The sequence below is a fragment of the Argopecten irradians genome, chromosome 2 (assembly GCF_041381155.1).
Source record: "Argopecten irradians isolate NY chromosome 2, Ai_NY, whole genome shotgun sequence".
Taxonomy (NCBI): domain Eukaryota; kingdom Metazoa; phylum Mollusca; class Bivalvia; order Pectinida; family Pectinidae; genus Argopecten; species Argopecten irradians.
Window position 1 is genome coordinate 51,242,992 of NC_091135.1, and position 26,435 is coordinate 51,269,426.

At 33.1% G+C, this 26,435-nt stretch overlaps 1 protein-coding gene across 1 annotated transcript in view; it reads left to right on the plus strand.

Moving 5' to 3' along the window:
- Nucleotides 1–26,435, plus strand: part of LOC138315848 (uncharacterized) — a 78,470-nt gene that overhangs the window by 24,973 nt on the left and 27,062 nt on the right. Inside the window, exons 13-31 of the mRNA XM_069257149.1 lie at nt 719–866; nt 1,154–1,222; nt 1,608–1,792; nt 3,035–3,171; nt 3,323–3,532; nt 4,231–4,493; nt 5,700–5,845; nt 6,237–6,409; nt 7,789–7,924; nt 8,434–8,507; nt 8,892–9,095; nt 10,135–10,282; nt 10,622–10,803; nt 11,534–11,628; nt 14,770–14,966; nt 20,412–20,626; nt 20,728–20,905; nt 24,531–24,662; nt 26,166–26,274. Of these exons, the coding sequence (XP_069113250.1) occupies nt 719–866; nt 1,154–1,222; nt 1,608–1,792; nt 3,035–3,171; nt 3,323–3,532; nt 4,231–4,493; nt 5,700–5,845; nt 6,237–6,409; nt 7,789–7,924; nt 8,434–8,507; nt 8,892–9,095; nt 10,135–10,282; nt 10,622–10,803; nt 11,534–11,628; nt 14,770–14,966; nt 20,412–20,626; nt 20,728–20,905; nt 24,531–24,662; nt 26,166–26,274 (3,001 nt within the window). The remainder of the gene's footprint in view (nt 1–718; nt 867–1,153; nt 1,223–1,607; nt 1,793–3,034; nt 3,172–3,322; nt 3,533–4,230; nt 4,494–5,699; nt 5,846–6,236; nt 6,410–7,788; nt 7,925–8,433; nt 8,508–8,891; nt 9,096–10,134; nt 10,283–10,621; nt 10,804–11,533; nt 11,629–14,769; nt 14,967–20,411; nt 20,627–20,727; nt 20,906–24,530; nt 24,663–26,165; nt 26,275–26,435) is intronic.

Here is a 26,435-nt window from a genome sequence, read left to right on the forward strand (position 1 = left end):
ATTTGTGTTGGCAATTTAATAGAGGTTAATGATGAACTTAGCTGCACGTTAAATCTACGATAGGTTTGATGTTTTATGAAGGACGCATGTTTTACCATACATGTATTCGAGATGAGAATATATTGGCAATATAATGTAATTATTGTTATGTTATTATAGAAATATGCCATTATGGGTTACTGTGTTCTAGTCTACACTACTTAACCCCGACTGATACATGATATTGCAAACTGTTTAAAGCCGAGTGCAGTATAATGCATGCTGTATACCACAATCGAGGGATCACGTTATTGTGTATATACTGGTAGCATTTCCCAACCTGAAATTCACTTGAAGATGATCCATATTTCATATTAAAAACGATAATTTCTTGTGTGTTGTTTATGTAACGTTCTATAATCTTTTATGGGAGCTTTTGTAACCTGAAACGAAGGATATCAGACAGTTTGTCTGTTTATTCTACATAATGTACCAACATGTTTATAAGAATAAAATACTTATTCTAATTATATAAGTATATCTATGTTTTTGACTCTATAAAACTCTTAGTTTTGGCAAAGCAATATAGCTATTTTTTATTCTAATTTTGTTTATATGTATATTACAGTGTATATGCAACTTTATCTAATTTATGTAAAATATTGCCTCCCGCACTCATTAGAAGTGTACATTATTCTTGTGAGTCTACTTGTTGTAAGAAATGTATTTTCAATCTCAGGGGAACTACAGAACAAATGCACTAAGAAGTGTTACCAGCCCGGAGATACTGTGTCTCGTGACGAAGGGAAAGACTGCGCCGGATATTGTAAAGATTTAGGAATGTACATGAATTACCCAGCACCTGACGGCCAGAAAATCTGTCTACGGTACGTCAATCCAGGATAACTGATTACTTTAGCTGTGGCATTCCTTTTTTTACAGTTCATTAGTTTTAACCGAAATATGTGTGCCATTAATATTTGGATTTGTAGCTTTCCATGTAATGTTAGAGTATTACTTTCAAAGTAAATAAACCAATAAATAATAATATATATATATATATATAAGTCAATATTAACCAAACTATATGCAAATATTAAATATTTAAATTAGTTAAAACACATTTTGAGTATAATTCTTTCAACATGTTTAAATAACTGTTATATTTTTTCAGGGCCAATCTGACTCCCGAGTTGGTGAGCCAATATGTCTGTCAAAAACTTTCGAACGGAGATATTAACAAGTGAGATTATATATGTTTACTATCACCATTGTGTAACATCCATTTTGTGTCTATTTAATTGACATATCAAAGGGACAATATAGAATATTACAAGTTATTATTTATACATAGCCACACAACAAAATAATGTTTCGATGTTTCTGTAATTTTTAATGATAAACAAAGAAAACTAAACCTTTATTGTGGGTCGTTTTAATAAAAAAATGTACACCAGATATATTGTATCTTGGAATCCATCAGAAGTTCAAGCTCTCTTAGCTATTGATTATATAAGAATATCTAGTATTGCAAGATGTATTCTAAATCGTCTACCATGTCGTTCATTTATCAATGAATAAAATACTTGAATGCAGCATAGTAACAGGTATTTTATCGTCTGTAAAAGATGTGGTATATGCTATGGTGGGAGTACTAGCAACACAGAAACAAAGGGAATGGATGTCTGTGGCGTTTGTAATGGTGACGATAGTTGTGACGTCAGTTGTGCGGGCGTTCCTAATGGACCAGAAATTACGGACAGCTGTGGCCAGTGTATGAACCCAACATCTGTGAATGTCGATACCAATTCTGGTAAAGAATACAGTTTTTTGTTATCCCAAAACGACAAGGGTAAATTACGCTTTTTCAATTTCATTTTCCAAATGTTTTATTGATAAAAATAATTTGAAATGTCAATAGGATAAGACATCCGTCTTCGCCTATCTTAGTTTATTGCCTGATATTGGTGATACAAGCAAATAAAGTAAATATGAAACATATACACCTGGTAATTTTTTATGATGATAGTGGGAGGTAACACCTTGATGAAGAAATATACAATGTTTTATTATATTTATTTCAGCTCTATGAATTGGTATTAATCTTTATCAATTAATGAAACAGCCGAATTTATTGTGATTCTAAATATATTTGATAGTATGTTTATTTGGTGATATTGGTTCTATTCGCCACAGCAGATACAGGCTATAATAATATTTGTAACACATTATCCAACCACTGAAGGGAATCAGGAACCAATCTCACAGAATAGACATTTATTTGGTTTGTGGAGTTACAACTATCTTCATAATTCAAGTGTTTATCCATAATCAATGTATTGGTATTTACTTCACTCATTTAGTTATTGATATTATGATAAGAACAAAAATGTATATATACACAGAGATACAATTAAAAATAAGGCTGAATATGTATCATATTAGTTGAATGTATGATAAAATGTAAGCACATAAAGTCTCATTTAGGCTGCCCATATCACAATCTTATTGTGGGTTTCGATCTGTTTCTTTACATATTTGATATATGCATGAAAAATGCAAGAAAATAGGACTTATTAGAAAAAAATGACAAGGGTTTTCCCAAACGTAAGGAGCTACCTTAATCGTTCTTGATCAACGCCTCTATTGTTTTCAAAACCTCCGTATTGCCTTTATATGCAGCTAGTATTTTACTTTTAAGTTTGCCCTGCTTTGATTACTTCACATAGGGGCACGCTTTCAGATTAACAAACAAATCAAGGCAACAGTATGAATAATGGCACGCTTTCAGATTAACAAACAAATCAAGGCAACAGTATGAATAATTTTAACGTTTCTATCTAGTCTAAGCCACTTCTAAGTCAATTTAATAATCTGTACGGCATTCAGTAACATATTTACCCTTTAACACTTTAACCTTTTTAATGTACGTAGTTACCTTAATTTTTTGGTATAAAAACAATAGCGAAAAACAAAATGTTGAACCAATTTGTTAGTAATGAATAATTCGGTACCTTAATGGGATCTATTTTATCAATCTCTATTTTTTGTTTAGATCTCGCCCTAAAAATCGGGAAATTGAAGCCTGAGAATGTTGTTGCGATTGGGGAAAGGATGTTCAAGATATCTGTATGCAACTTTGACTTAATGACAGAGCCGCCAATTTGCATGCTTAAATCAACAGATCATCAGGTACGGAAATTAATAGCTTTGTCTTTAAAGGTTATTTATACAAAAATGTAAAACATTTTAATTGTCACTGTTATTTAATGATCGTCTTTGGTTAATGTATTGTTGTATTGTCTCGCACTCTACTTGATTTATTTGATTAAATTTTTTTCAGCTTCAGTTACAAATAGAAATGACAAAACCTTCATTAAAGGCAGTGGCAGACTTGACTGGAGTGACACCTGGTACGTATAGGCTGGAATGTAGATTACTTGCCTCCAAATCACCTATAACATCATCAGAACAAAATGCCGTTAGAGTGTTTGCTCCGCCAACCGGATTATCCGTCACTCCGACAACAGCCAATACCAACACGAATGTTAATGTAAGTTAATAAGTTTGCTTTCTATCATATCACTTATGAAAGTATGCATTTGCTTTTTTTGGTTCAATACTGAAAATTACTAAAATTTGAATGACTGTTTTGACGGATAATAGTATCAGTTATATAATTTTCTTCAGGGGTGATACAGAGATATATTGGGTCAGTGGGAAATGTTGTTTTTGACAAGGCGAATCCAAGATCAATTTCAGCTTTTTAATTGATCCAAACGCTTGGCATATATAACGCATTTATCCTGCTGATGGCTGTTTTTAACTATTTAACCGATAGTCTAAAAGGCTGACAATTCTTCGTTCAACTTACAATTGTGTTGTGATTTGGAGTCAAACATTTGAAAGTGACATTCTAAGCTTTCAGTTAAGTACTAATAAATGACAGACTTCACAAAGCTCGAATTATCTCTCGCCTTGATTGTATTCGCTTTGCGAACACTACGCGCGCCTCTCAAACATATTTGTTGCGGCATCACGTTTGCTACGAGTGACGTAACAATCCACCGTGACTTCACAAAAACTAAAAAATTGTCGATAGTTTTCAAATTCAAAAATGTCATGTCCTTCTCGACCAATCAAAATAGACAAAAAAATGTTAATACTAAGAGAGAACCGGTATACACTAGGTTTGTGGTTATAATATAAAATAGACAGACTTAGTACAGTTAAGTGATTGGTATTGATTAGGTAACATTGTGTGGATCCAATCTGCAGTCCAACACCGGAACACTCAAATGTGCAGTGACATGCCTATTTGCTAAAGGTTCGAAGTTAGCCCACGTGCATTGTGCACGATATAACAGTATCGAGTTGCTGGTTATGGATGCTAGCTTTACCCAGGATGGATGTGTTAAATGCCATACCGCTTCCCACTTCAAGCGAGTAGTTGATCCTGGCAAACACAAATTAACGGCGGTGTTTGATAGACAGATGTTGTCATCATTTATTGCGTAAGTTTCATTGTTTTCTTTTTTAAACTTTTAACAATTACTGCAATAATACAAGAACAATGATTATTGATAATCATCACATGATATAATTATGTATAACTATTTAACGTGCCTCTCTTAATATGATCATTAATTGTGCGATTGGACTTCAGTCAATACATTTTGGAGGTTTATTCACGACTGTTTCATCGTCATACAGAAGACCACTAATTTGACTCGTCGCGGATCTGCTTGCTTTAAGGGAACGATATCAGATCCCCAAATTAGGGTGACTTTAATTTAATGATCCAGTGAGCGAGCTATTCAAATAATTGTATAGCTAAATGGAATTATGTTTTCATGAAACATTATATTATTTTGAATATTACGAACTGAAAATTAGATGCTATGCTAATAGGGACATACGCATTACATAAATGAAATGAAGGGATATCACTTTATGTAAATCCAATTTCAAAGGGAATTACTTTTCAGAAATATTCTGAATATTTGCATATTACAGAGTTATCTGCCCGCAAGATAGACATGTGGCTGTCTCTGTAATATGCAAAGACATAATAGGAGGGGGCGGTTTTACGTTTAATAAATAACTATAATTTAGATCATATGTTTCAATGGAATTTCACAATTTTTTTGTGTTTCTTTGGTCATTTTTTATACAGTTTGTAATATTTGAGAACTTTTTTTTGAGAATGTATATGTGCCATATATTAAGATATCATTTATTGTGCATCATAACTTTATTTTGAACGCCGTTATCCTTTTTAAAACTTATTTAACAATAAATGCATACCGACAGAGCATAAATGACATTCATTATTTGAACAATAAGTGGTGTTTAATCGTGTATATCTATGCCTAATTAACACAAAATTACATTAAATAATTTATTTCGCATTTGGTGCATGCGCAATTATTACTTCATTTCATATAAGATATTGTGCCACGGAATTTTTTCAGGATGCAATTAATTATTTTTCATTTTTAAAAACTTTAAGTGAAATTAATAGCTCAAACTTTTCAATGGTGGTAACGGTGTAAATTAAGTAACTTTTGTAAGTGAAGAAAATTACTATATCGTCTGCTCCTGTTTTTGATAGTGAAAAAAAACCATTTGTCCTTTTTAAAACTTATTTAACAATAAATGCATACAGGAAGTATTATGCAATTTTACTTCGTTTAAAATGTATCTGTGTTTTATAATAGCTTATCAACGGCAGAAATAATGTTGATCACACCTCCACCTGTAATTAGACAAGTGGTTGTCGAAGGATTTTGCAAACTAATACTGCATCTCGATCGATACGTTTTGGGATCTACTAATTCAGCTAAAGTGTTCAGTCCTGAAATAGGTTAGATTTTTTCCTACTATTTACCGCCCAAAGTTCGGTTAACAGCTAGTATTCAGCTCAACACAAGCTGACAATATTGATGGCATATAAGGACTTTTAAATTTTTTTAATGTATAATATTCACGCGTTATGATGTAGTAATGAAAAGTATAGTTCTAGAAAATGGTAAATTTTAGCATTTTTCTTTGATATTACCAATAGTGTATTTTTTAGACTGGAAAATGTAAAATGCAAAATTATAGTTGTCGCAATATGTTTATGTTGCATGCATAGATGTTACAGTAATATGGCAAAGCAAAGCGAAAACATCTAACGATGCTTCATCTTCTTTTTATTGAATAGAAAACAATCTGTATAGCAAATTTGAAGTGTTTTTGTCACACTTTTTTAGAAGGAAGGATTGAGTATCGGCGGAAAAAAGTAATTGTCCACCTCAAGGACAGTGTACTAAATATACTGGGGAATTCCGTTGATGTCCTTGCCGGTGCATTTAAACAGAAGACAAAGGAGACAGATAGTGCCACCGTCAATGAAGCTCAACAAATCACGATTCCATCACCACAGGTATATATGTTAAAGTTATATTTCATGCTAATTTCACTGTAACGATATGTCACTTAAACATTTGATATTTGAACATTGACATGCAACTTGATGATTTGGCTCCCCAAAAGTATATATCGGCCTATAAGAGAGCCGAAATCAAGGGATCATATATTCCTGGTTTTGGAAAAGGCGCCTTCAATCACCGCCATGTTCAGTAACTTCGTGTTTCGTCGTATTCCGAATCGTATCACGTGACTGACGTCGACACGACCTGCATGTGGTGAGCCAGGTAACTAGCGTAATCGCACATGTGTTTTTTTTATGTTTTCCTTCTGGCTAAAATGAGCAAATCATGCTGGTATATATACCACAGAATGAGTATTTGAAACATCCAATTCACACATTGCCGTAAAATACTGTGTGTATCAAACTTGTAATGTTCGTGCATTATTTTCTTTGTAGATACAGTCTTCTAAGGTCGACCACGTGTTTTGTTTATGAAACATTGTTGATATTTTCTCTTTGATTCATAACTCTCGTGTTATTTCGAGATTATCGCGACGATGTTCGGAAGAGTTCGAAATGATTCGGCATCTTTCGAGCCATTTTTTCACGTTTACACGAAAAAAAAAACATTTTTTTTTACTTTTATGATTAAAATTACTTTCAGTGCTACAAATTTATAAAAAGCGGTAAAATTGGAATGTTTAAAACTTAGACAGACGGAGAAAATTATATATAACACTTAAATAGTCTTTTCTTTGACAAAAATTCAAAAGATGTCAAGGCATACATTACAATATCTGTGTAATAAACTCAATCTATATCAAAACGCACCTGCGTTTTTTCGGTTTATTCACAATCGATCAATCTGTTATATTTTCACATTTTTTGTTAAAAGGATATGATTATATTTTATAATATTTAAGGATATTTTGATCACTTCAATCATATTCGTAGATATCGCTTGTAAGAAGGTCAAAATCCAATTTGCCCGCTATGACCTCACTTTCGGTTTTAACTAAACTTATACCAGTATTTCGTTCACTATTTGACCGATTTCTTTCATTTTTTTTATATGTTCTGTAGGATCAGAATTCGAAAGTGCAATGTTTGAACGAAAATTATTACAAAATAGTCCCCTTAAGTTCCAAAAAGCCTAGATATCGTTTATTAGGCATTTATCATGCTGAGATGAATGACTACCCAGTCTATTAATAAGAATGATCTTGACCTATATTCCTTTTGGTGAAAATGCCATCAAATTGTTCTAGACAATTTCTAGTTTATTTGTTTTCTTTTAGTCGGGGAGGGGATTGATTTAAAAGAAATGATTCAAACTCAAAATACATACTTGGATCACTGTTTCATTGATCTATTGATTATCCCTTTTGCAGAAACTACCAAGTCTTAAATTAGTGCCAAGCAAGCGAGGAAATCTAACGACTTGTGAAACAATGAGAATGATAGCTGTTATCAAGGGCGATGTGAGGTGTATGAACAACGATTTTAAATGGAATGTTACTGTAACAGGTATGAATAAAATACAATAGAATAACGCATATATTTTTGGAAGATATCAACGATCCCAAGTTGTAGATGATCAAGTTCATGAAATATGTTATCGAGTTGATTCTAATCATTAACTCATTAAATATCTTATTTATCTTACATGTATCTTATTTCACCTTTTCGTATTTCCGTCGGGTTACATTTGTTGTAAGTTTTCTGTTGAACAGTTTGTATCTTATGATTCAAATAAATCATTGTATGTACTGCTGAGCAAAATATCAGCTAAAATATAGCTTGAATGAATTACTGGATCGTCGGAATTAATTAGAATATGTAGGCGTGCAATTATCCCAACAGTCTATCATAACTTATTACGGATACCATAAGGATGTGGGACTTCCACCAAAGAACAAAAACTGGAAAAGGAAAAAAGAATAAACCAATTTAGAGTATCATTTTTTTAAATCCCACATTTTCGTTTGAACAAAATGATATTTCGTATGTTTGTTCGTTTGTTCCACACCATTCAGGACCTGGTGATCCAGGATTTACTTCAAAAGTCAGATTACTCACCGGATCCATCCTAAAAATAACAGCAAACGATGTAAGTTGAAAGTATCATATTTTTTAAATTTTGATTTACAACCTATTGATTCAATCAAGCATGTATATAGAATATGAGACATCGTCCACTCAACCTTACGAAATAGATTATAATGGACGTTATGTATTACAATCCGTGTGAGGATATGATAAACATGTGCAATAGACCAGACTCTTGGAATGCAGTTTTGCACGCTAACATGACTTTCAATCGACACCAATTGCACATGATAGATTGTAATATACTATCTTTAAACAATCACTACAGAGAAGTCAATGCTAATATTTACGGTCGAAAGAGTACTACCTAGAAATAGTAGATTAAGAGAAAGTTAGACAGGTAGAAGATTTATTAACCATGACATTTTGTTTGTCTTTCTCATAGCTGCAACCTGGGAGTGTCTACAAAATAATTGTCAGTGTTCCAAACTTGCCAGAAGTCGCTGATACTATTTTTCTCAGTCGCATTTCCGAACCAAAGGCTTTCTCTGTTAAACTAGTTTTACGTCGGAAACCAGATCCATTAAAGGGACTGGTATTAAAAGCAAAGGTGAAGACACTGTCATGTGATGTATCTATTCAACCTGTGGTAAGTATCAGTAATAACTTGCATTAAAATGCTTGGAATATAGTATTACCAATGTACATTATAATTCGCTCCAACACACCCAATCCCACTTCGGTGTAGGGAGGCGAAGGCGTTTGTCTAACAGACATTGATTTAAATCCCCCCCCATTTCTTATTTTAGACTTTAACCTGCATAGTTGTGTTTATTTGTGGTCAAGATAATTTCCACTGATATGAACACTCGCGAAGATTGATCTGTATAACCAGCGTATTGACGTTAAAAATAGACAATGCGCGAAAAATCTACTGGCAAATAAGAATAACAGAGAAAATCAATAGATCTTTTCCCCAGAAAATTTAGAACCTAACATACATGTAAGGTTGTCATATAAGTGTTTTGCATGGTTAATATATATGTTGATTTCCATAGGATTTATTCCAGTCATTGAGCTATTTAAAATTGTAGCAATTGTTTCCTCTAGACTTTTAGAATGACGGGATACGTTTGTTTAAATTGTGAAGGAGAAAAACAATTTGTTTATATGCCTACATACAAGACATTATTTTTTCAAAATAAATCGTCCTGTCAAAATAAAATTGCTAGTGAATTTGCGACTCGCATTGGGGTCATATTCTTACTGCAAATTGTGCTGTCTATCTTTTCTTTTCACCATGAGATTTTGTAGAATTAGCAGTTAGAATAGAACCAAATTGCGGATCGCTAAATTCATTCAGCAATTTTACTTTGGCAAGATGTGTTATACATCTTTGAAATGCTCGTGTATTTTCTTATTTGTTGCTGACACTTGCATTTGCTGCAGGGATAATGTTACGCTGTGACGATATTGCGAAGACAATTTTAGATATCTTGCACCATGTTCAAATTCATACACGTTATGTGCACTGATGGTAACAGGCGATACGACTCTTCATATGAACAATAATAATGCTTTAGCTGAGGAATGAAAAGAGTTGTGATACCTACTGAGGTTTGACTCTCTTAAGAATACATTGATTGTCTTCAAAGCGATACATAAACTAATTTGTAAATTCTGTGTAGGACCCGAGAGAAACAAAGTACGTGTTTACAGTATCCGATGCGGTGACTAAACGGGAAATTAAAAGCAGCACAGACGACAGTTCATCACAATTCACCATACCGAGACAAACCCTAGTTGGAGGACGAACATACATTTTTGCTATAAGAGGTAATTTTCTTTGCTTGTGTCATTTCCTATATCATAATAATCCTTCTACACACATTTGTATATTAACCGTCGAGTCAATATTTCAGTAAAATGTTCTGAATTCTTGGTTTTGTCGTAATATCATTATGCTATCTTTAACAAAGCGTAAGTAATTAAAATATCCAATAAAATATTTTGACAAAATATAGATTCACTAGATCACACTAAGATCCTACATTGAACATGACACCTAGGATCGTATAATTATCAGAGTAGTTAAAATCCTGTTTTCAGCCTTTCGTCTGATGTCCTATGTGTTTGTTTATATTTACCACATGTTTGATGTCATTTGTGATTTAGCATATAACGAAGATTCGGAAGCAACTGATAGCGTAGAAATAACAATACCTAAAGCGGAACTTAGACTGACTTTGAGCTACGACGCAATGGTAAAAAAGGGTAATCCATTTCAAATAGAAGCCAATTTAGATGATCCAAACAACAGTCCAAACGCTCCCACATTTATTTGGGAATGCACAACGGTACGTTATTATTCGACTAAATGGTGATTTAAAGATGCAATGGCGATATAAAGATGTCATGGTGATTAATAGTGTTTATGTATTATTATGCTTGTTGTACATCTGGCAGACATGTTGTTCTGCATTTGAAATGGAGCCTGTTAAGCCTAATTCAATTTAGCTGTAATGTGTCCTCCCAAATGAGTTGAAACACCAATTACCTTCCAAATATTGTCACAAAAACAACAAAGAATATACGTTTGATGAATGTAAGGATGATGTACTCCGTTATATTTAGTCCTTTTCCTATTTGCAAATGTCATGATATAAAACCTTACAACATAAAGTCATGTCAGCTTTGATGTCTCAGGAGAAAAATCGCCGTATTGTACTTTGCATCAAACGTGTTGTGAAACAATTGGAGCTTGGTAACTATAGTCATAATGCCGCGGAATGTTCTTATAGTAAATAAAATATAGTTGTACTTTAAAGTGGCCTAAAATGGATGTCGTCGAAACTGTCATAGAAAACCATATAACAATCGTTACGACGAACATCATTTACGTTACAGTCTACAGGAGGCTATAGATTTAGAATATTTTGAATGCGCTTAATTTTTATGTCAAAATGCAATCCCTTTAGGACAATACCAGCATAGCTTACCACTAGAATAGTTCTAGCAATGTATGCAACATGAATGAATATTTGTATAGATAAAAGGTCCATATATACAACATTATTTCGATTTCAGGTTCAAGGCCTACTGTGTCGGTCGAGTCTTTCTGATATTTTCGATAATGCCAATAACGTGGCAGTTGTTGCTGGAGATATCATGCCACTTGGGAAGTACGTATCAAATTGTTATTTCACTCCTAAAAGATCACCTTAAACAAGGCGTATTATATGAGCAAATATTTCAAAATCACATACAATTACAGTTGATTGTAAGCAAACATTTACATCCTAGTGTAATAGGGGTGCACTACATTTAAATTACTTTACCATTCAGGTGTGACCACTAAAACCCTATCCAGGTATCGGGCAAAGCCATTGGACACCTTAGTTAGATAGATACCTGTATCTGTAATTTTTCGTACTGGTATTGATATACCTTGTCTCACCAATAGTAGCTGTTGCTTTGCAGTCTTATTCAAACTTCAAATTCGTCTGATTTTTTTTTCATACATTATTAAGATTTAGTTAATATTTATATCTACGAGTAATAGTTCAGTTATTACTATATATTTCAATATTATAATTGAATTCCCTATTGCTAATTACTTTAATAAATGTCGAAGTGGGGAAAGAAAGACTAGAGACAATGTTCTTTAGATGGATGTTTATTATCAGGACGATAAAAAAGCTACAAAGACAGGCTGTTATTCACATTGTCTTTTGAATCGAAAACACTCAACCAACTCGAATGCGAATTTCACACACCATTCACCATTACCAGACTTCTATGGCGACAGTGTTGACTGGTTTTGCAACCGCCATACACCAGTTCCATCTAAAATGATTTGTTGGACCGCTTGCACTGACGTCCAGCGATAGCATGATAGAAAGGGTGAGATAGAAAGCCAGATGTGAGATGATGTTGACAGGTGTGAAAACATGTTCATGGAAATAAAACATAAAATCATCATTACACTTTCAACAATTTACAGATATTATTGCGAAAAACATAGACCAATTGGGGTTTTCATTCCGGTATCACGCAAGTAAGCAGAAACAAATGTTCATTGCGTCATTACGTCATGACGTTGGTCAGAACGACGTTATAATATATGCTTAACATATCCCTACACACGGTAGTTTAGTGTCAGTCCCGTGCAAATGGAAATATATAAATAAAGCACATAGGCTCCATATAATTAAATTGTTCAATAAGATTAGCATAGTTAATAATCTGATAAGCTTTAAATATAAATGTTTTCTAATTGGCATGTGCTGTCATTTTAATAATATTTATACCGGAGACTTTATCTCTGTTTAAACATATAGTTCTACACAAATATATATAATTAAATCATTATATACATTGTAATGTCATTTTGGGTAATCCATATAAAACAATTTATTTATATATATTGAAATCAAGCAAAAGCTGTATATATGTATACGTAGTATGTGCATATGGAGAGTCACATATAATTAATATTGTAAAGACATTTTAATCATAGATCTGTGTCATTATTCATTATTTTTGTTCAAGCAGTAATTTTAGATTATACACTTTATACGAGACTTCCTCTATGTCCTTGATCTACATGTACATGTAGTTGTAGAATATTCCCAAAGCAGTTGGTACAGTGATATACACATTATGGGGAAACAGGTATACCTGCATAAATGACATGTGTACTGTAAACTCGTCATGACCACCAGGCCTAGGGCCTTTTCTCCCTCTTTCCCCATCCTACCACCAAAGCTGACACTTTACCTGAGATGACATCCCAAGTGTCCATAATAGCATTAAAATAATTTGGTAGCATGCATTGGCAACCTCTGTACCTGTGTAACATAATAAGTACGGTAAAGACAACAAGTCCACTTGACCCCATGTGGTTTTGTTTCAAATAATAATTATAGTAAAAACCTTGTATATCTTATCAAAATACGCTTATTCTTTCAGTTGAAAATTAATGTCCTAATATTGATTTTTTTGTGTTTACATATTGTACTGTATCTTGGTTTTTTTCAAAACATGTATTTTATTTGATTAAGGAGGGGGAGAAGGGGTTATTTATATATTATTTTGTAACCCTTCATTTTTATGTACAGTAGGTGTGTTCCAAACAGGCTTCAAAACAATACTCCTGAACTACCTCTCTTATCCTCCACCCCAAGCCTACCTGTAGTATGTGTGTTTCGCCACACTAATTTTGGCCACAATCATTTATCATTTAACTAACACCCCGACTTAGGTATACGTACTAGTCCAACAGATGTGATATAGAAATGTTTTTTATACATATTATTTAGTATTACTATTTCTAGGTTTTGTTGTATGATAGCCCCGAAATATAAATTGTTCAAGCTTAAAATTTGAAGATGTTTATCAAATATGTCAAAATTGTAAATACTAAAATCAAATGAAAGACACTTGCTAAATAAAGGTATTAATGCTTAACTAGTGAAATCAGAGTGATAATAAAACTTTATGAACAAAATGAAAAGTAATTGTGAAAATATGAATTACTTATTTACTTATTTATTTATTTATTTAATTAATTGATTAAGTTTGTTTTTGTTAACTTTCTCTATTTAATAATTAATTTCACATATAGAGTACGCAATATACAAATGTAAGAACAGTAGGTAGCTTCTTAAAATAATAATTTCCAACACTCTCGCTGGTCTTGAGTAATAGCAGTTACCAAATACAATCTAAATTCTAGGCTACATGAAGCTACCAGAAATCCCCAGGTGAGAATTTCGGGTAGCCTTGGGTACTGCCCATTACCTATCTGGATGTAGTGCACTGCTAGTTTACCTGTAGCTTAATTGTAGTGCACTCTTAATTAACACTTATGGACTAACGCGATTTATGAAAACGGTCATACAAAAAGAACAATAGGAAAAAATGTAAAACCAGAATTATGAACATAGTAGTGGAAGTATACGAAAACGCATCAAAACAATATAATGTCGTCTTATACGTCAAATACCAAATTCAAGCCATATCCCTTGTGCCTATTCAAAATTATAGTTTGTTAGTGGCTTAGCCCTCAGTCCTAGCTTTAGATCCTACCAGGGTGATACAACGGCATACCAACCTCCCACCGACAGAAGTTTGTAACTAATAAATATCTTATTCATTTTGGTTACCTTTAATGTTTAATTTTGTTAAGATCCTGCTAGCAGTCGGGTGGATCTTTAAGAATTGCATACGTTCCATCGACCACAACAAGGGTATATATAACAGAATACTTTTCTTTAAACCCATCTTCCATTCGAACGATACGCATTACTTTCGTTTTACAGAATCATCGTAAGTGTTAAAGTTCGACTCGATGATCAACTGGCCACTGCCAACGCAACTGTGACTTGTGTACAGGGGAAACCACCAAAACTACGAATGCATGTCAAAGGTCGCCCCTTTGTTGGTGAAAATCTCCTCCTCGTCGCTATAATAAATAGTCAGGGTCCTGTCGATGTTGTTTACTCGTGCAGCGTTTCTGGTAAGTTATATGTAATCATCCGTCAATAACCCTAAGCTGCAATAAATAATTACAATGTAAGTTAGTTTATCTAACCTAAAACCATTTGAATGTTCAATGTCACTTATTTGTAAACTTTCTGTAAATAGTGCACTAAACATCAATTAAACAATTTCAAACATCTATAAGATATTGATATGCCAAGTGGGTCGTAATTTCTTTCCCAAATAGGTAGTGAAGTACTTGACAATACTAGAACACAACTGATTATAGCAGCGACATAACAAATCAAGTATAGTGTTTTCAAGACAGACCAGTTTTATTGAAACTTCTACTACTTTTATTTGTCGTTTAAACAAACATATACGTATTATCAAAATCCAGTTTGTTAGTGACAGTATGTGTAAGTATATTTTAATGATCATACCTACAGTAGTTTAAGATCATAGTCTCCGATTTGACTGAAAACACATTTATAATGACAACTGCTGGTGCGAAAAATAATTGCTACTTAACTAGAATGATTGCATCTATCACAAATTTGAGGCATGGAATTAGGGAATATTTAATTCTTTTCAGATTTAAGCACAAATTGTCCCCTGATTGGTCACAATTAACATTGTGGTCTGTATAATGTGTTATTACATCTCGCTCAATGTTTTGAAAACCTTAAATTGTTTAATTTTATTTACATATCAATGAAAGAAAATCTTTTTTTTGTATTTTGTCATGTTGAACTATAGGTGAATACTTGTTTCTTCAATTTTTTATCTTATGTGTGACATTGATAAGAAAAAAAATATATTTTAACGTCGTTGTTACTTTGGGTTTTACTAGCTCATCTGGGCCCGGTTGTTCAAAACTATCGTTAAGCTAACGTCATCGTTCAATTTTAATGACTCGCTAAGGTAGCAGTTCAAAGTTAGACCGAATGGCCATTAGTGAGATTTTTATTAAACAGAAAGACCCTGTTTTATTATATGCATAAAATATTAAAAAAATGTATATGTCCTAAAATTGGTGAATTCAATCTAGAGACTTATATGCAGACATCACATTTGCATGAAGAAATTCAACAAAATAGGTTCGAAATCAATGGTTTAATGGGTATCCGATGTGCGTCTAAGACGGAAAAACTCAATACTGTAGCAGCAGAAATTGAAAGCAACGTTACGAGGTAGGATTGCTCAAACCTTTAATGTTATACCTATGTCGAAATAGGCTCAGTTCTTCTATCACGACAACGATGCTTGGTTTTTAACTGTTTTCAAGAAAAATTTTTTTAGAGGGGAGTGTGTAAATTTGGGTTAAAGATGCTCCACCGCCGAAAAAGGATAAATGATATTCATCATTTGAACAATAATTTGTGTTTAATCGTGTATATATAGCCCAATTAACACAAACAATAACTTCAAATAATTTATTTCGCCTTTGGTACATGCGCAATAATTACTTCATTCCATATAATATATAGTGCCACGGAATTTTTTCGGGATGCAATTAATTATTTTTCATATTTTTAACTTGAAGTAAAATTAGAAGCTCAAACTTTTCAATGTTAGTAATGGTGTACAGTAAATTACTTTTGTAACTGAAGAAAAATACTTAATCGTCTGCTCTTGTTTTTGATAGTGAAAAAATACCATTTGTCAGCGGTGGAGCATCTTTAAAAATTCCAATATTTAACAATATAAAAAAAAACAATTTGGTTTTTACAAACTCACAAAACTACAAAAAACAGACCTGTCCAAAAATGTTATTCAAGGTTAAATAGCTATGTGTACATAATTAAACCGTGCACTTTATTTTGCTGTATTTTTCAAATCTACTGTACACTGCTATCTAACTATAGTGTAACGATGTCATTAGCTTAACGATAGTTTTCAACAAACGTGCCCGCGTCCGAAGGACCCGAGGTGAGCTTATGCCTTACCTCTGCGTACGGCGTCCGTCTATCGATCAGCAATTTACAAAATCCACTTCTTCATAAGTGCTAGTCGGAATTTAAAAAAAATAACTGGTAGCATCCGTATGGGATACTGAGTGCAAATCATACAAATGGGCTGATCCCCTTGGAGCCTGAAGGGCGGGGCCAAAAGTGTCATTTTGGCTATTTCCATATAAATTATTTCCGTGAAACTAACCATGAGATAATACTCATAATGCAATGGAAACATCCTTAAAGAGTGGGGATTTATAATTGTACTAATTATGGGGCTGACCCCCGGGGATAAAGGGTGGGGCCAAAAGAGTCAACTGGACAGAGGTAAATTCCATGAAGCGCGCTAGTGCTTCCTGTTGAAATTGCATCTTTTCAGTTGGTATTCACATGGTAACATTCTATGAATAACTTCTTTGAAAACTAGCATCGAATAACACTCATAGTCACAGGGACCTGGCACGAATTTTTTAACCAATATTATACATACATATATTATAGTATCAAGGGTATGAACTCGGCGGTCGAGAAAAACGGACCTATTTTTTTCAAACCGTTATTATTCTAATAAATGGGTTCTATACAACATTGACGGATAACTTATTTTAAAGAGAAATAATTTATCTTTCCATTGAATGCTTGATGAAGAAAATTGGCCAAGTATTGACGAAGTTATGGCTTGATGAATCGGGAAATTTACGAAAAATATGCTAGGTAGACATTTCCCTGTCCGGTCGAAATGTCGTCTCGGCTCTAATGGGTACCTCAAAAACCAAGCCAAAATCACAAAATCTACGCTTGTGGCGCTAAACACTACCCATAACTGTGTTCATCCACAATCTCCTTTGGAGGGTCCATGGCCCGTACGTTGTTGAAACTCCATTTAAACATCGTGTAGCTCACTTACTTTAACCGTCACCGCCATGTTCATTTGTTCTTCGGAACGCTTCTCGAGTTTACCGACAAGCACAACATAACATAATTTGCATAATGTAGTCACGATTGGAAAGTCGAGAAGCGTTCCGAGAGAAAAATGAACATGGCGGTGACGGTTAAAGTACGTGAGCTACACGATGTTTAAATGGAGTTTCAGCAGAGTACGGGCCATGACACCTCCAAAGGAGATTGTGGATGAACACAGTTATGGGTAGTGTTTAGCGCCACAAGCGTAGATTTTGTGATTTTGGCTTGGTTTTTGAGGTACCCATTAGAGCCGAGACGACATTTCGACCGGACAGGGAAATGTCTACCTAGCATATTTTTCGTAAATTTCCCGATTCATCAAGCCATAACTTCGTCAATACTTGGCCAATTTTGTTCATCAAGCACTCAATGGAAAGATAAATTATTTTTCTTTAGGGTAAGATATCAGTCAATGTTGTATAGAACCCATTTATTAAAATAATCATGGTTTTAAAAAAATAGGTCCGTTTTTCTCGACCGCCGAGTTCATACCCTTGATACTATAATATATATACATGTATACTGTTAGTTTAAAAAAAGTCGTGCCAGGTCCCTGTGGTTAAAACAGGGTCATATAGCAAAGATAGCATCATTATCTGGTTGGGTTTCAAATTTGAATAAACTGGGATTAATTTTGCTATTTTGATTGTAAGAGATTTTTTTACTTAAATACCAGGTGAGCGATACAGTCCTTCTGTGCCTCTTGTATGTATTTCACTGTAAGGGAAAACTCAAGATATGAATAACTGCATTTTGGTGTATGTATGATAGTTAACAAATAGTTATTGTTTTAGTCAAAGTTTTATCTATAGCCGTAGAAAGAATGCTAATTTAAGGTGGTTCGATACATTTAGGTCGAAGAAATTCCCCTCGTTTAATTTTCTTTGAAATTTGCTCACTGAAAGATTGGCCAATAAACTGTTTATTTAGGCTTTTATTTGAAATTTGACCGAGCGGTTTTGGAAATATTTTATTTTCAATAACCCTACTTTACCGTCTGTTTTTCTCAATACAATGTTACACACATATTTTCAAAGCTTTGTTATTGACTGAAATATTACAAACAACAACATTTACTATCTTTAATATGTAAATTTATACGGCTATCAATGACTAAATGAGGCCTTAAAAGGGCCAATTTTTGCATTTGAATTCAACTTTAATACCCAATTTCAAAAAAAATATGTCGTTTAATTTTCTTTATTTTTTGTCAGCGTAAGTAGACAGCTGTTTGGGTAACCATGAAAGAATATAAAAAAATTGACTGCGGGATTTTTGAGTAATTAGCCTTTCTGTACCCCTTACCCCTTAAATGTGACTTTTTTCACAATTGTATTAAAATAAAACCGATTGTTTGTATGCATGTTAAGGAAACAGAAACAAAAACAAAACTGCTTCAAAATAAAAGAAAAGTTCGTATGCATTCTTTCACATTTATTTTTATATTTCAGGAATATGTAATCGCTTTAGAAAGCCACTTTATGTAGATGACACATAAGGCATGTCCCTGTTTAAACATTAAAAGAAATAATACGAAAATGCACTTATTGTCAGTTTGTTGTTATACTGTTTTAATGTTTATTCATGGAACCCAATAACCTACTCACTGGTATGCTGTTCTTGGGTAACGTTACAAATGAAATCAACACGCATTCATTAGGCTCACAGATGATATTGTCATTATATCAGATTTTCAAAAGGAAGTCGCAAAGTGAATGAAAATGAAATTTTCCCGGTGGTCATAATGTTAATAATTGAATGATAGAATTTAAAGTATTTATCTCAATAACCATGGGATCGAACTGCACTGTTTGGATTGCGAAAATAGCGATCGACGAACTGAAAGATTTGAAATCAGTGACCTAGTTTGATGAAAGAGGTTGTTTGCGGCATACAACTACTATAACGAAAAAAATATGCATCATAAGACCAACGTGCCATACCAGAAACATATATACATCGAGATTGGTAACTTCGCCATTTTTACGATAGGCAGATGTACCTCTGTATGTCCCAGGGGCTTTTAGATAAACTCTTAAAAAGTTAAATGCAGCAGAATAACTTTGATATGTTACAACAGTTTAGTAATTTTCAGATGGTTTGAGTACGATTTTGGAAAGAAAAAATAATATTTTAACTTATATAACAAAATGCACTTCCGGTTTTGAATGCCCGATTTTCGAAAAACCAGGTAAAATTGCTCCTTTTCATACTTTCAAAAATCATATTAAATAACATCAATTGGCAAAACTGATCACATCAAACCATGATATAATGTTTAAACTTTGTGTTGATGCAAAAATATCATGTTTAAAAGAATACACATAAAAGTAGTTAGCCAAGGGAAAATGCCTATAAACTGGAGGTCCCTCTGCTTGTCAACATTGACGAAGAAGGAGTTTCCAATCTCTATGTATATATGTTTCTGGCCATACGAACTGAAAATATTGTAGCATTTTTTCTTATTTCTTCAAATTGATCTATTTGCAAGGTAAACCGTGATAACCGTTTGATGTCACTATAAGATTTATCATTAATAAAATATATGTTAAATGTTCATATAGACGAAGGGGTAAAAGGTGATTGTGAAGATTTCGATATGTCGGAAATCAGCCTGCGATTAGCCTTCGGTACAAGGATCAGACGGAGTATAGTGTTTAGGAATCCTGGTAACTACACTATAGACGCAATTGCAACATCGTCAAAAGACACTAGCCTTTGGGCGCTGGCAAGTGTTACAGTGAGAATACAGGATCGTCCAATAGCCAATGAATTTACGGTAGGTAAATCAATAGAATATTTTGCAGTTCTGTAACAAACATGTAAATAAATTAACGATCAATTAATCTTACTTTGTTACTCTTACAATATATTAAATAGATTAAACCGCCCACCGGTGACGCCATAACCACAGAGTTTATCATCTCCATGCTACCCAGCGATTCAGAGAATGAAGTTATGTATCAAATACGTTATAGACCGATCAGTGAGGACATGTGGAGGTCTGGAGGAATTGCTGTAGCAGATCCAATTGATCTCATGACTATTTTGCCTCATGGTAAACAAATAAATTTTTCGGTATCATAACATAGTATTAAGTGTTGAAAGTTGCGTTATGCACAATATGCTGAATTAGACATAATATATACTGCCGTTGAACCCTATTTGTGAACGGCGAAAGTACTATACCACTGTAACGAGTGTACATTGTATTGAATTGAAAAAGATAGTCGCGTCCCGTCATCATAAGGGGGCGATGAATGGTTGAACTTGAAGAAGGCGGAGTTAAAAAAATGATTGAAGTCTCGCTTGCTAAAGATCGAACTTCAGCTGTACGTTGTGAGTAAATTTCTAACCCGCCTACCTTTAGCGGCTATAAAAAACACATTTCTAACACATCTTCATAAAACGGCTACTTCCGCTGGAAAGAGCGATAATGTCCCTTTCAAAATCATCCCACACATCTATACAATAAATTCCTGTCACTAAGAATTACCAGCCCCTTTTTCAAAAACATTTCTCTAGATTTTTGACGATCATCTACCTAAAATTAGTAGTGTCTCCTGCTCGTAGAATATGCATGAGCAAAGCTAAAACTATGATTAAACGTATTGATCATAAACCTCAGTGATAACATATTTCATGTGTAATTCGGCTTATCTGCTTATTGAATTGAGAGTTTGAAATCATAACAACTTTATTTCATTTACATTAAACATAAATCTTTTAATCAATTTTGTAGCGCTAGACTTTCGTTGACAAAATTGTCCTATTTCATTTTAACAAATTAATTAATTATATATGTCATGATCATACAGATTCGTTTCATTCACAAAATAATATGTCACAAAACAAAATTATCGGCAATATATAAAGCTTATAAAACATTAAAATTTCATGACTAGTATAGCCCGGAATATAGTTCATGTGGATTTTACCTAATTGCGTTTAAATCATTATATTTCTTGGTCTATTTATCATGTAAAATATTTGGAGATGATAACATGCTGGCATTTCATAAAACATTCCATTTTTTTCCCCAAGTAAATGTTCGCGGTTTATCCGACTAATTAGTATTAAATATTATTTGATGAAGTTAAATACTTTCAAGACCTAGGCATGTGACAAAATTATAACCTTTCAGTATGATAGGCAAACCACCAGAGATGTAAGATTAAGTTTTCTATATATATACAGTACTACGAGTCGTTGATTATATGTATGTGTATCAGAACTTGAACTGCATGTAGGGGTATTTATCATGAGTTTCCTAACCTTCCCGAATTCATATTGTCGATAATGAAAACTCAGCCGAGTACTAGTTAAAGGGTTTGTGACTCAAAAACATTTTTATAAATTTTCTGATAGTTTGACCCCATTTTTTTAAATATCTGCAGTGGAAAACAATGACAGTGATATCCCTGCTTTGGGTTTTGCTCTGGACATGATCCCATACCAGTTTGACCCTTTGATAAACACTGATAATTCTCTTTCCACGGAGAAGGGGGATAACATCGCCAGATGTTTCAGATGCTGATCAAGAAAACCAAGAATGTAATCAAGAGGATCTGTTGACAAACACAGCATGGTTTGAAATACACCTATTATTATATTAATTCATTGGCATTAAAAGTAGATGTGGATGCCTTCATGGGTATTCATCACATAATTTCTTTTTAATAAGTGAATATATTCTGTAATGTATCTTACATAATTATTTTTTACATTAAAATCATCCATTGAGAACAATTTATTTCTCCTTTTATTACATTATAAATGCATTAACCAAAATGCATTTGTATGATTGATATCAGTGACTTACGACTTATATAATTATTACACTAATTTTACATACCTACATATTACAAATATGCATGTACCTCAATAAAATCTCTTTTCTTAATCAAAATAAATGAGAACAATGTGTAATACACTTAATTACTATGTCAATAAACAATTGAAGAATTCAGTAATTGAGGATTATATTCTTAACAACAGAGGAATGTATAATAATGACATTGGTTACAATTGTGAGACAAAGCTAATTACATGATTCAATTACCAAAAGTTATTTTTTCCATTTTATGTTGTGGATACATATTAAGTTATATTTTTTTTATCTTCAAAAGGTGTTCATTGTTCATGTGGTTTTTGTGATCAAATGGTTACGAAATCGGAATCTACGGTCTGCTGTCATGAGATAAATGATATCAATTCCATAGTTTTAAAAAAAACCATCTCTGTAAATTGTTTATATTGTTATTAATTTTTACCTATTGTTATATTTATTATTAACGAAATGTTATTTTTGTTGCAATATTTATATACGTTACATCAATCCTCTCCTCGATATAATGTATTTATATGACTACATGTATACAGCCAGATACTATTACTGATATTATTCAATTATCTATTTAATAATGTGTACTGTAGCATTCGTATGAGTAATTAAGTAGCAGACAATGGTGATGATAAATTGTCCTGAGGTTGTTACAAGCAAACACAGATTTGAAACAGGTCACCTTTTCAAACATAAATTAAATTGGCCGTGAAGTAATTTATTGCCTTCATAAAAAACTCCATTCACACAAATGATGATTTTCTGTCAGCTCAAACTTGACACTCATGTAATGCAACAATGTATTTTGAATACTCTTCTTTTCTGGAAAACGAAAGAACTTGTTTTTAAAAACTTATTTTATTTTAACTTATTTTATTTCTGTATTTGTTATAGCAGTTATAAGCTGCACATTGCACCAAACTGAATTTATAATGACAGTCTGTAATTATTTCAAGTGAAACACAGGATAAGATAACTGTAAGTTTAGATGTTTAGCTCTATTCGTGAACCAGTGACGTGTGCTTGCTGACAGCCTCGTTATCGCAATAATTTTTTGCATATCGGTCAGCTGCCCAGATGGTCCTATGTCTAGCCTGGTATCTCAGTGTGTGTATTTTCCATCCCCACGGAGTGGGGTGTTTCGGTGAACTTAAAGGGGGCCCAATATATAGACAACTTATCACGTTTTGTGTCACAAACCTTTTAATAAAGAAAATAACACCAACGATAATTTGATCAATCTTAGAATATTAAAATTGTTTATGTTGACATATAATCGGTTATCGCTTATACATGTATACATATGAAGGCCCGTCCATCTTCGGCACAAACACCAAATTGTAACAACCAAACCCACGTGTCCTTATATGTGGTCCCGCCCACCTAGTAAACGAACCAGCCAATGAGAAAACGTTTTGATTATCGACGCCGCGGAGTACTTGTCTTTGGTCATGTAAATTTGATACTTGTCGTAAATGTATTACACTTTCGGCGTCCACAGATGGGGTTCAACGGCAGTAATAGGTGTATTTTGTGTAGTCTATTACATTAAATCAGAGGGTATGCCTGTAATACGAGAGACATATTGACAATCCCTTCTTTCCATTTGTTTCTTGCATGATAATTGTTTCAAATCTGCATGTCTTCATTTGTCCTTCGACAACCTTTATTGTATTGGAAGGTTCCACTAGATAAGCTTAGTTTGATGTTTCAATAATGGCGAATACTTTTTGTTTGTTAATTTCTTCATGGTTTAAATAATATTTTGTACAGATAATTGTTTTCTGTGAAAATGATGTATTATGTTGATAATGTTGCATTGATTTTTTTAACATTTTAGGAGAATATCTTATCAATGTAAAGGTCTGTGTGGGTCAGATCTGCGCGGACAGGACATCTCAAGAATCTGTGATTGTAAATCCAATTGCATATCAAGAAGTAGAAGATTTATTATCAGACTTGGTAGACGAAGGTAAACGTTAAAGATGCTCCACCGTCAAAAGAGCATAAACGATACTCAAACGAACAGCGATCGTTGTTTACTCATGTAAATGTATGTCTAAATAAAATAGAAATAACTAAATATAAAATATCATTTGGCTGCCTCGGCAATCAGTAATTCATTCCATATAGGGCATAGTTTCATGTATTTATTTCGGGGCGTAATTAATTATTTTTAATATTTCTATCTTGAATAAAAGCTCAAACTTTTTTTTTCATTTTTTAAAATTCATTAATACATGTAAATAACAATACATTTCCCATTCGGGTATCTAGAACTCTCATTCAATTCCAATTTTTGTTTTCTTTTAGATCAAATTTACCTTACTCTTCTCTCTTACCTAATTACAGATGAATTAAGAATTTTGAGAACTAGCATGCATTTCAATCATTCGTCGCATCCACTCAATAAATATAGAAGGACACATACAATTATTCTTTGAAGGATATTTTATTATAATAATGATAATAAATATAGAAGGACACATAAAATCATTCTTTGAAGGATATTTTGGGAAATATATATTCAAACTTGTCAAATACGGTAATGATGTAAAGTAAAAAATATCTTTCGTCAGCAATGAGTCATCTTCAGATATATTGATTGGTCCTTTAATGTTACTCGTTTCTGACATTAATTTTGTTGGACCCATAGGGTGGCGTTTTTCTCCGGGTATATCCTTGTTTATTTCGTTCTTTTTATTTGTAATCTCCTACATTTGTAAATGAGCTTAGCCTAGCTTGCAAAAAATTCAAAAAAACAAAATGTCTATACAAGCTCTGTTCCCCTTCTCCAAATGGTCAAGCTGGCGAAATCTGTTTACATTTATACATCTCGTATACGCTTTAAAGAAATATATCTGTTGCTGACACTGGACCACGCCATTCCTGTCTATTACGGATTCTTTATAACATTGTGACAAACACGAAATACCGTTTTGTTCAGAATTACTTGAACTGTTAATATGTAAAGCCTCAGTTGTTCAGAATTATTACTTAATTCAGTAGGGTGAATTAATAAGAAGTCGACGATGAAAATAATAATTTTGGCACATATTTCCAAATATCTCCGTAACCAGATTGTTCCCAAATATACCACATAGTCAGGGACGTACAGAAGATCTCAAAGAGGTTTGCAAATGTTTCAAATTTCAGATTATGTGCTGGTTTTCTTCGTTCCCAAATCACTGTTATATGCTGCTAACTAAGAGTTCTTTAGCGTGTATTACATTAATAAGAGTTATCATTTCTTACTTCATTTCATTCCATATTCAGCCCTTCCAATTTTTGAGACATATGAAAATAGTTTATGAACAAATCGATTTGGCGGATGGCGACAATGTAAAACTATAGCCCCTCCTCCATCAGTTGGACTTATAATCGAAATGTCTTTCTTTAAGATATTTCCTTGACAAGACTACCTTTTTTCTATGCTCTATCTCTCTATAATCATGCATCCATTGCTTATTTTTAGATCTAGTTGAAACGGCCATTTTAGTATCGGAGACTGGTACAGAAATAAGCGCAGCAACGAATGTAAAAATGAACGAGGCAGTCTCTAAAATTAGCGGCAGTGCGTCTTTGTAAGTACATAATGCGTTCACAGTGTTGTTTTTGATATACATCACATATATAGTCCAGGAAAACTAAGGTTTGACCTCAAACAAATTGCAACAGAATTTTTTTTGCAACCATGCATTTACCTGAGGCATGAAAATCAACATATTAAAAGTATAGAAAAATC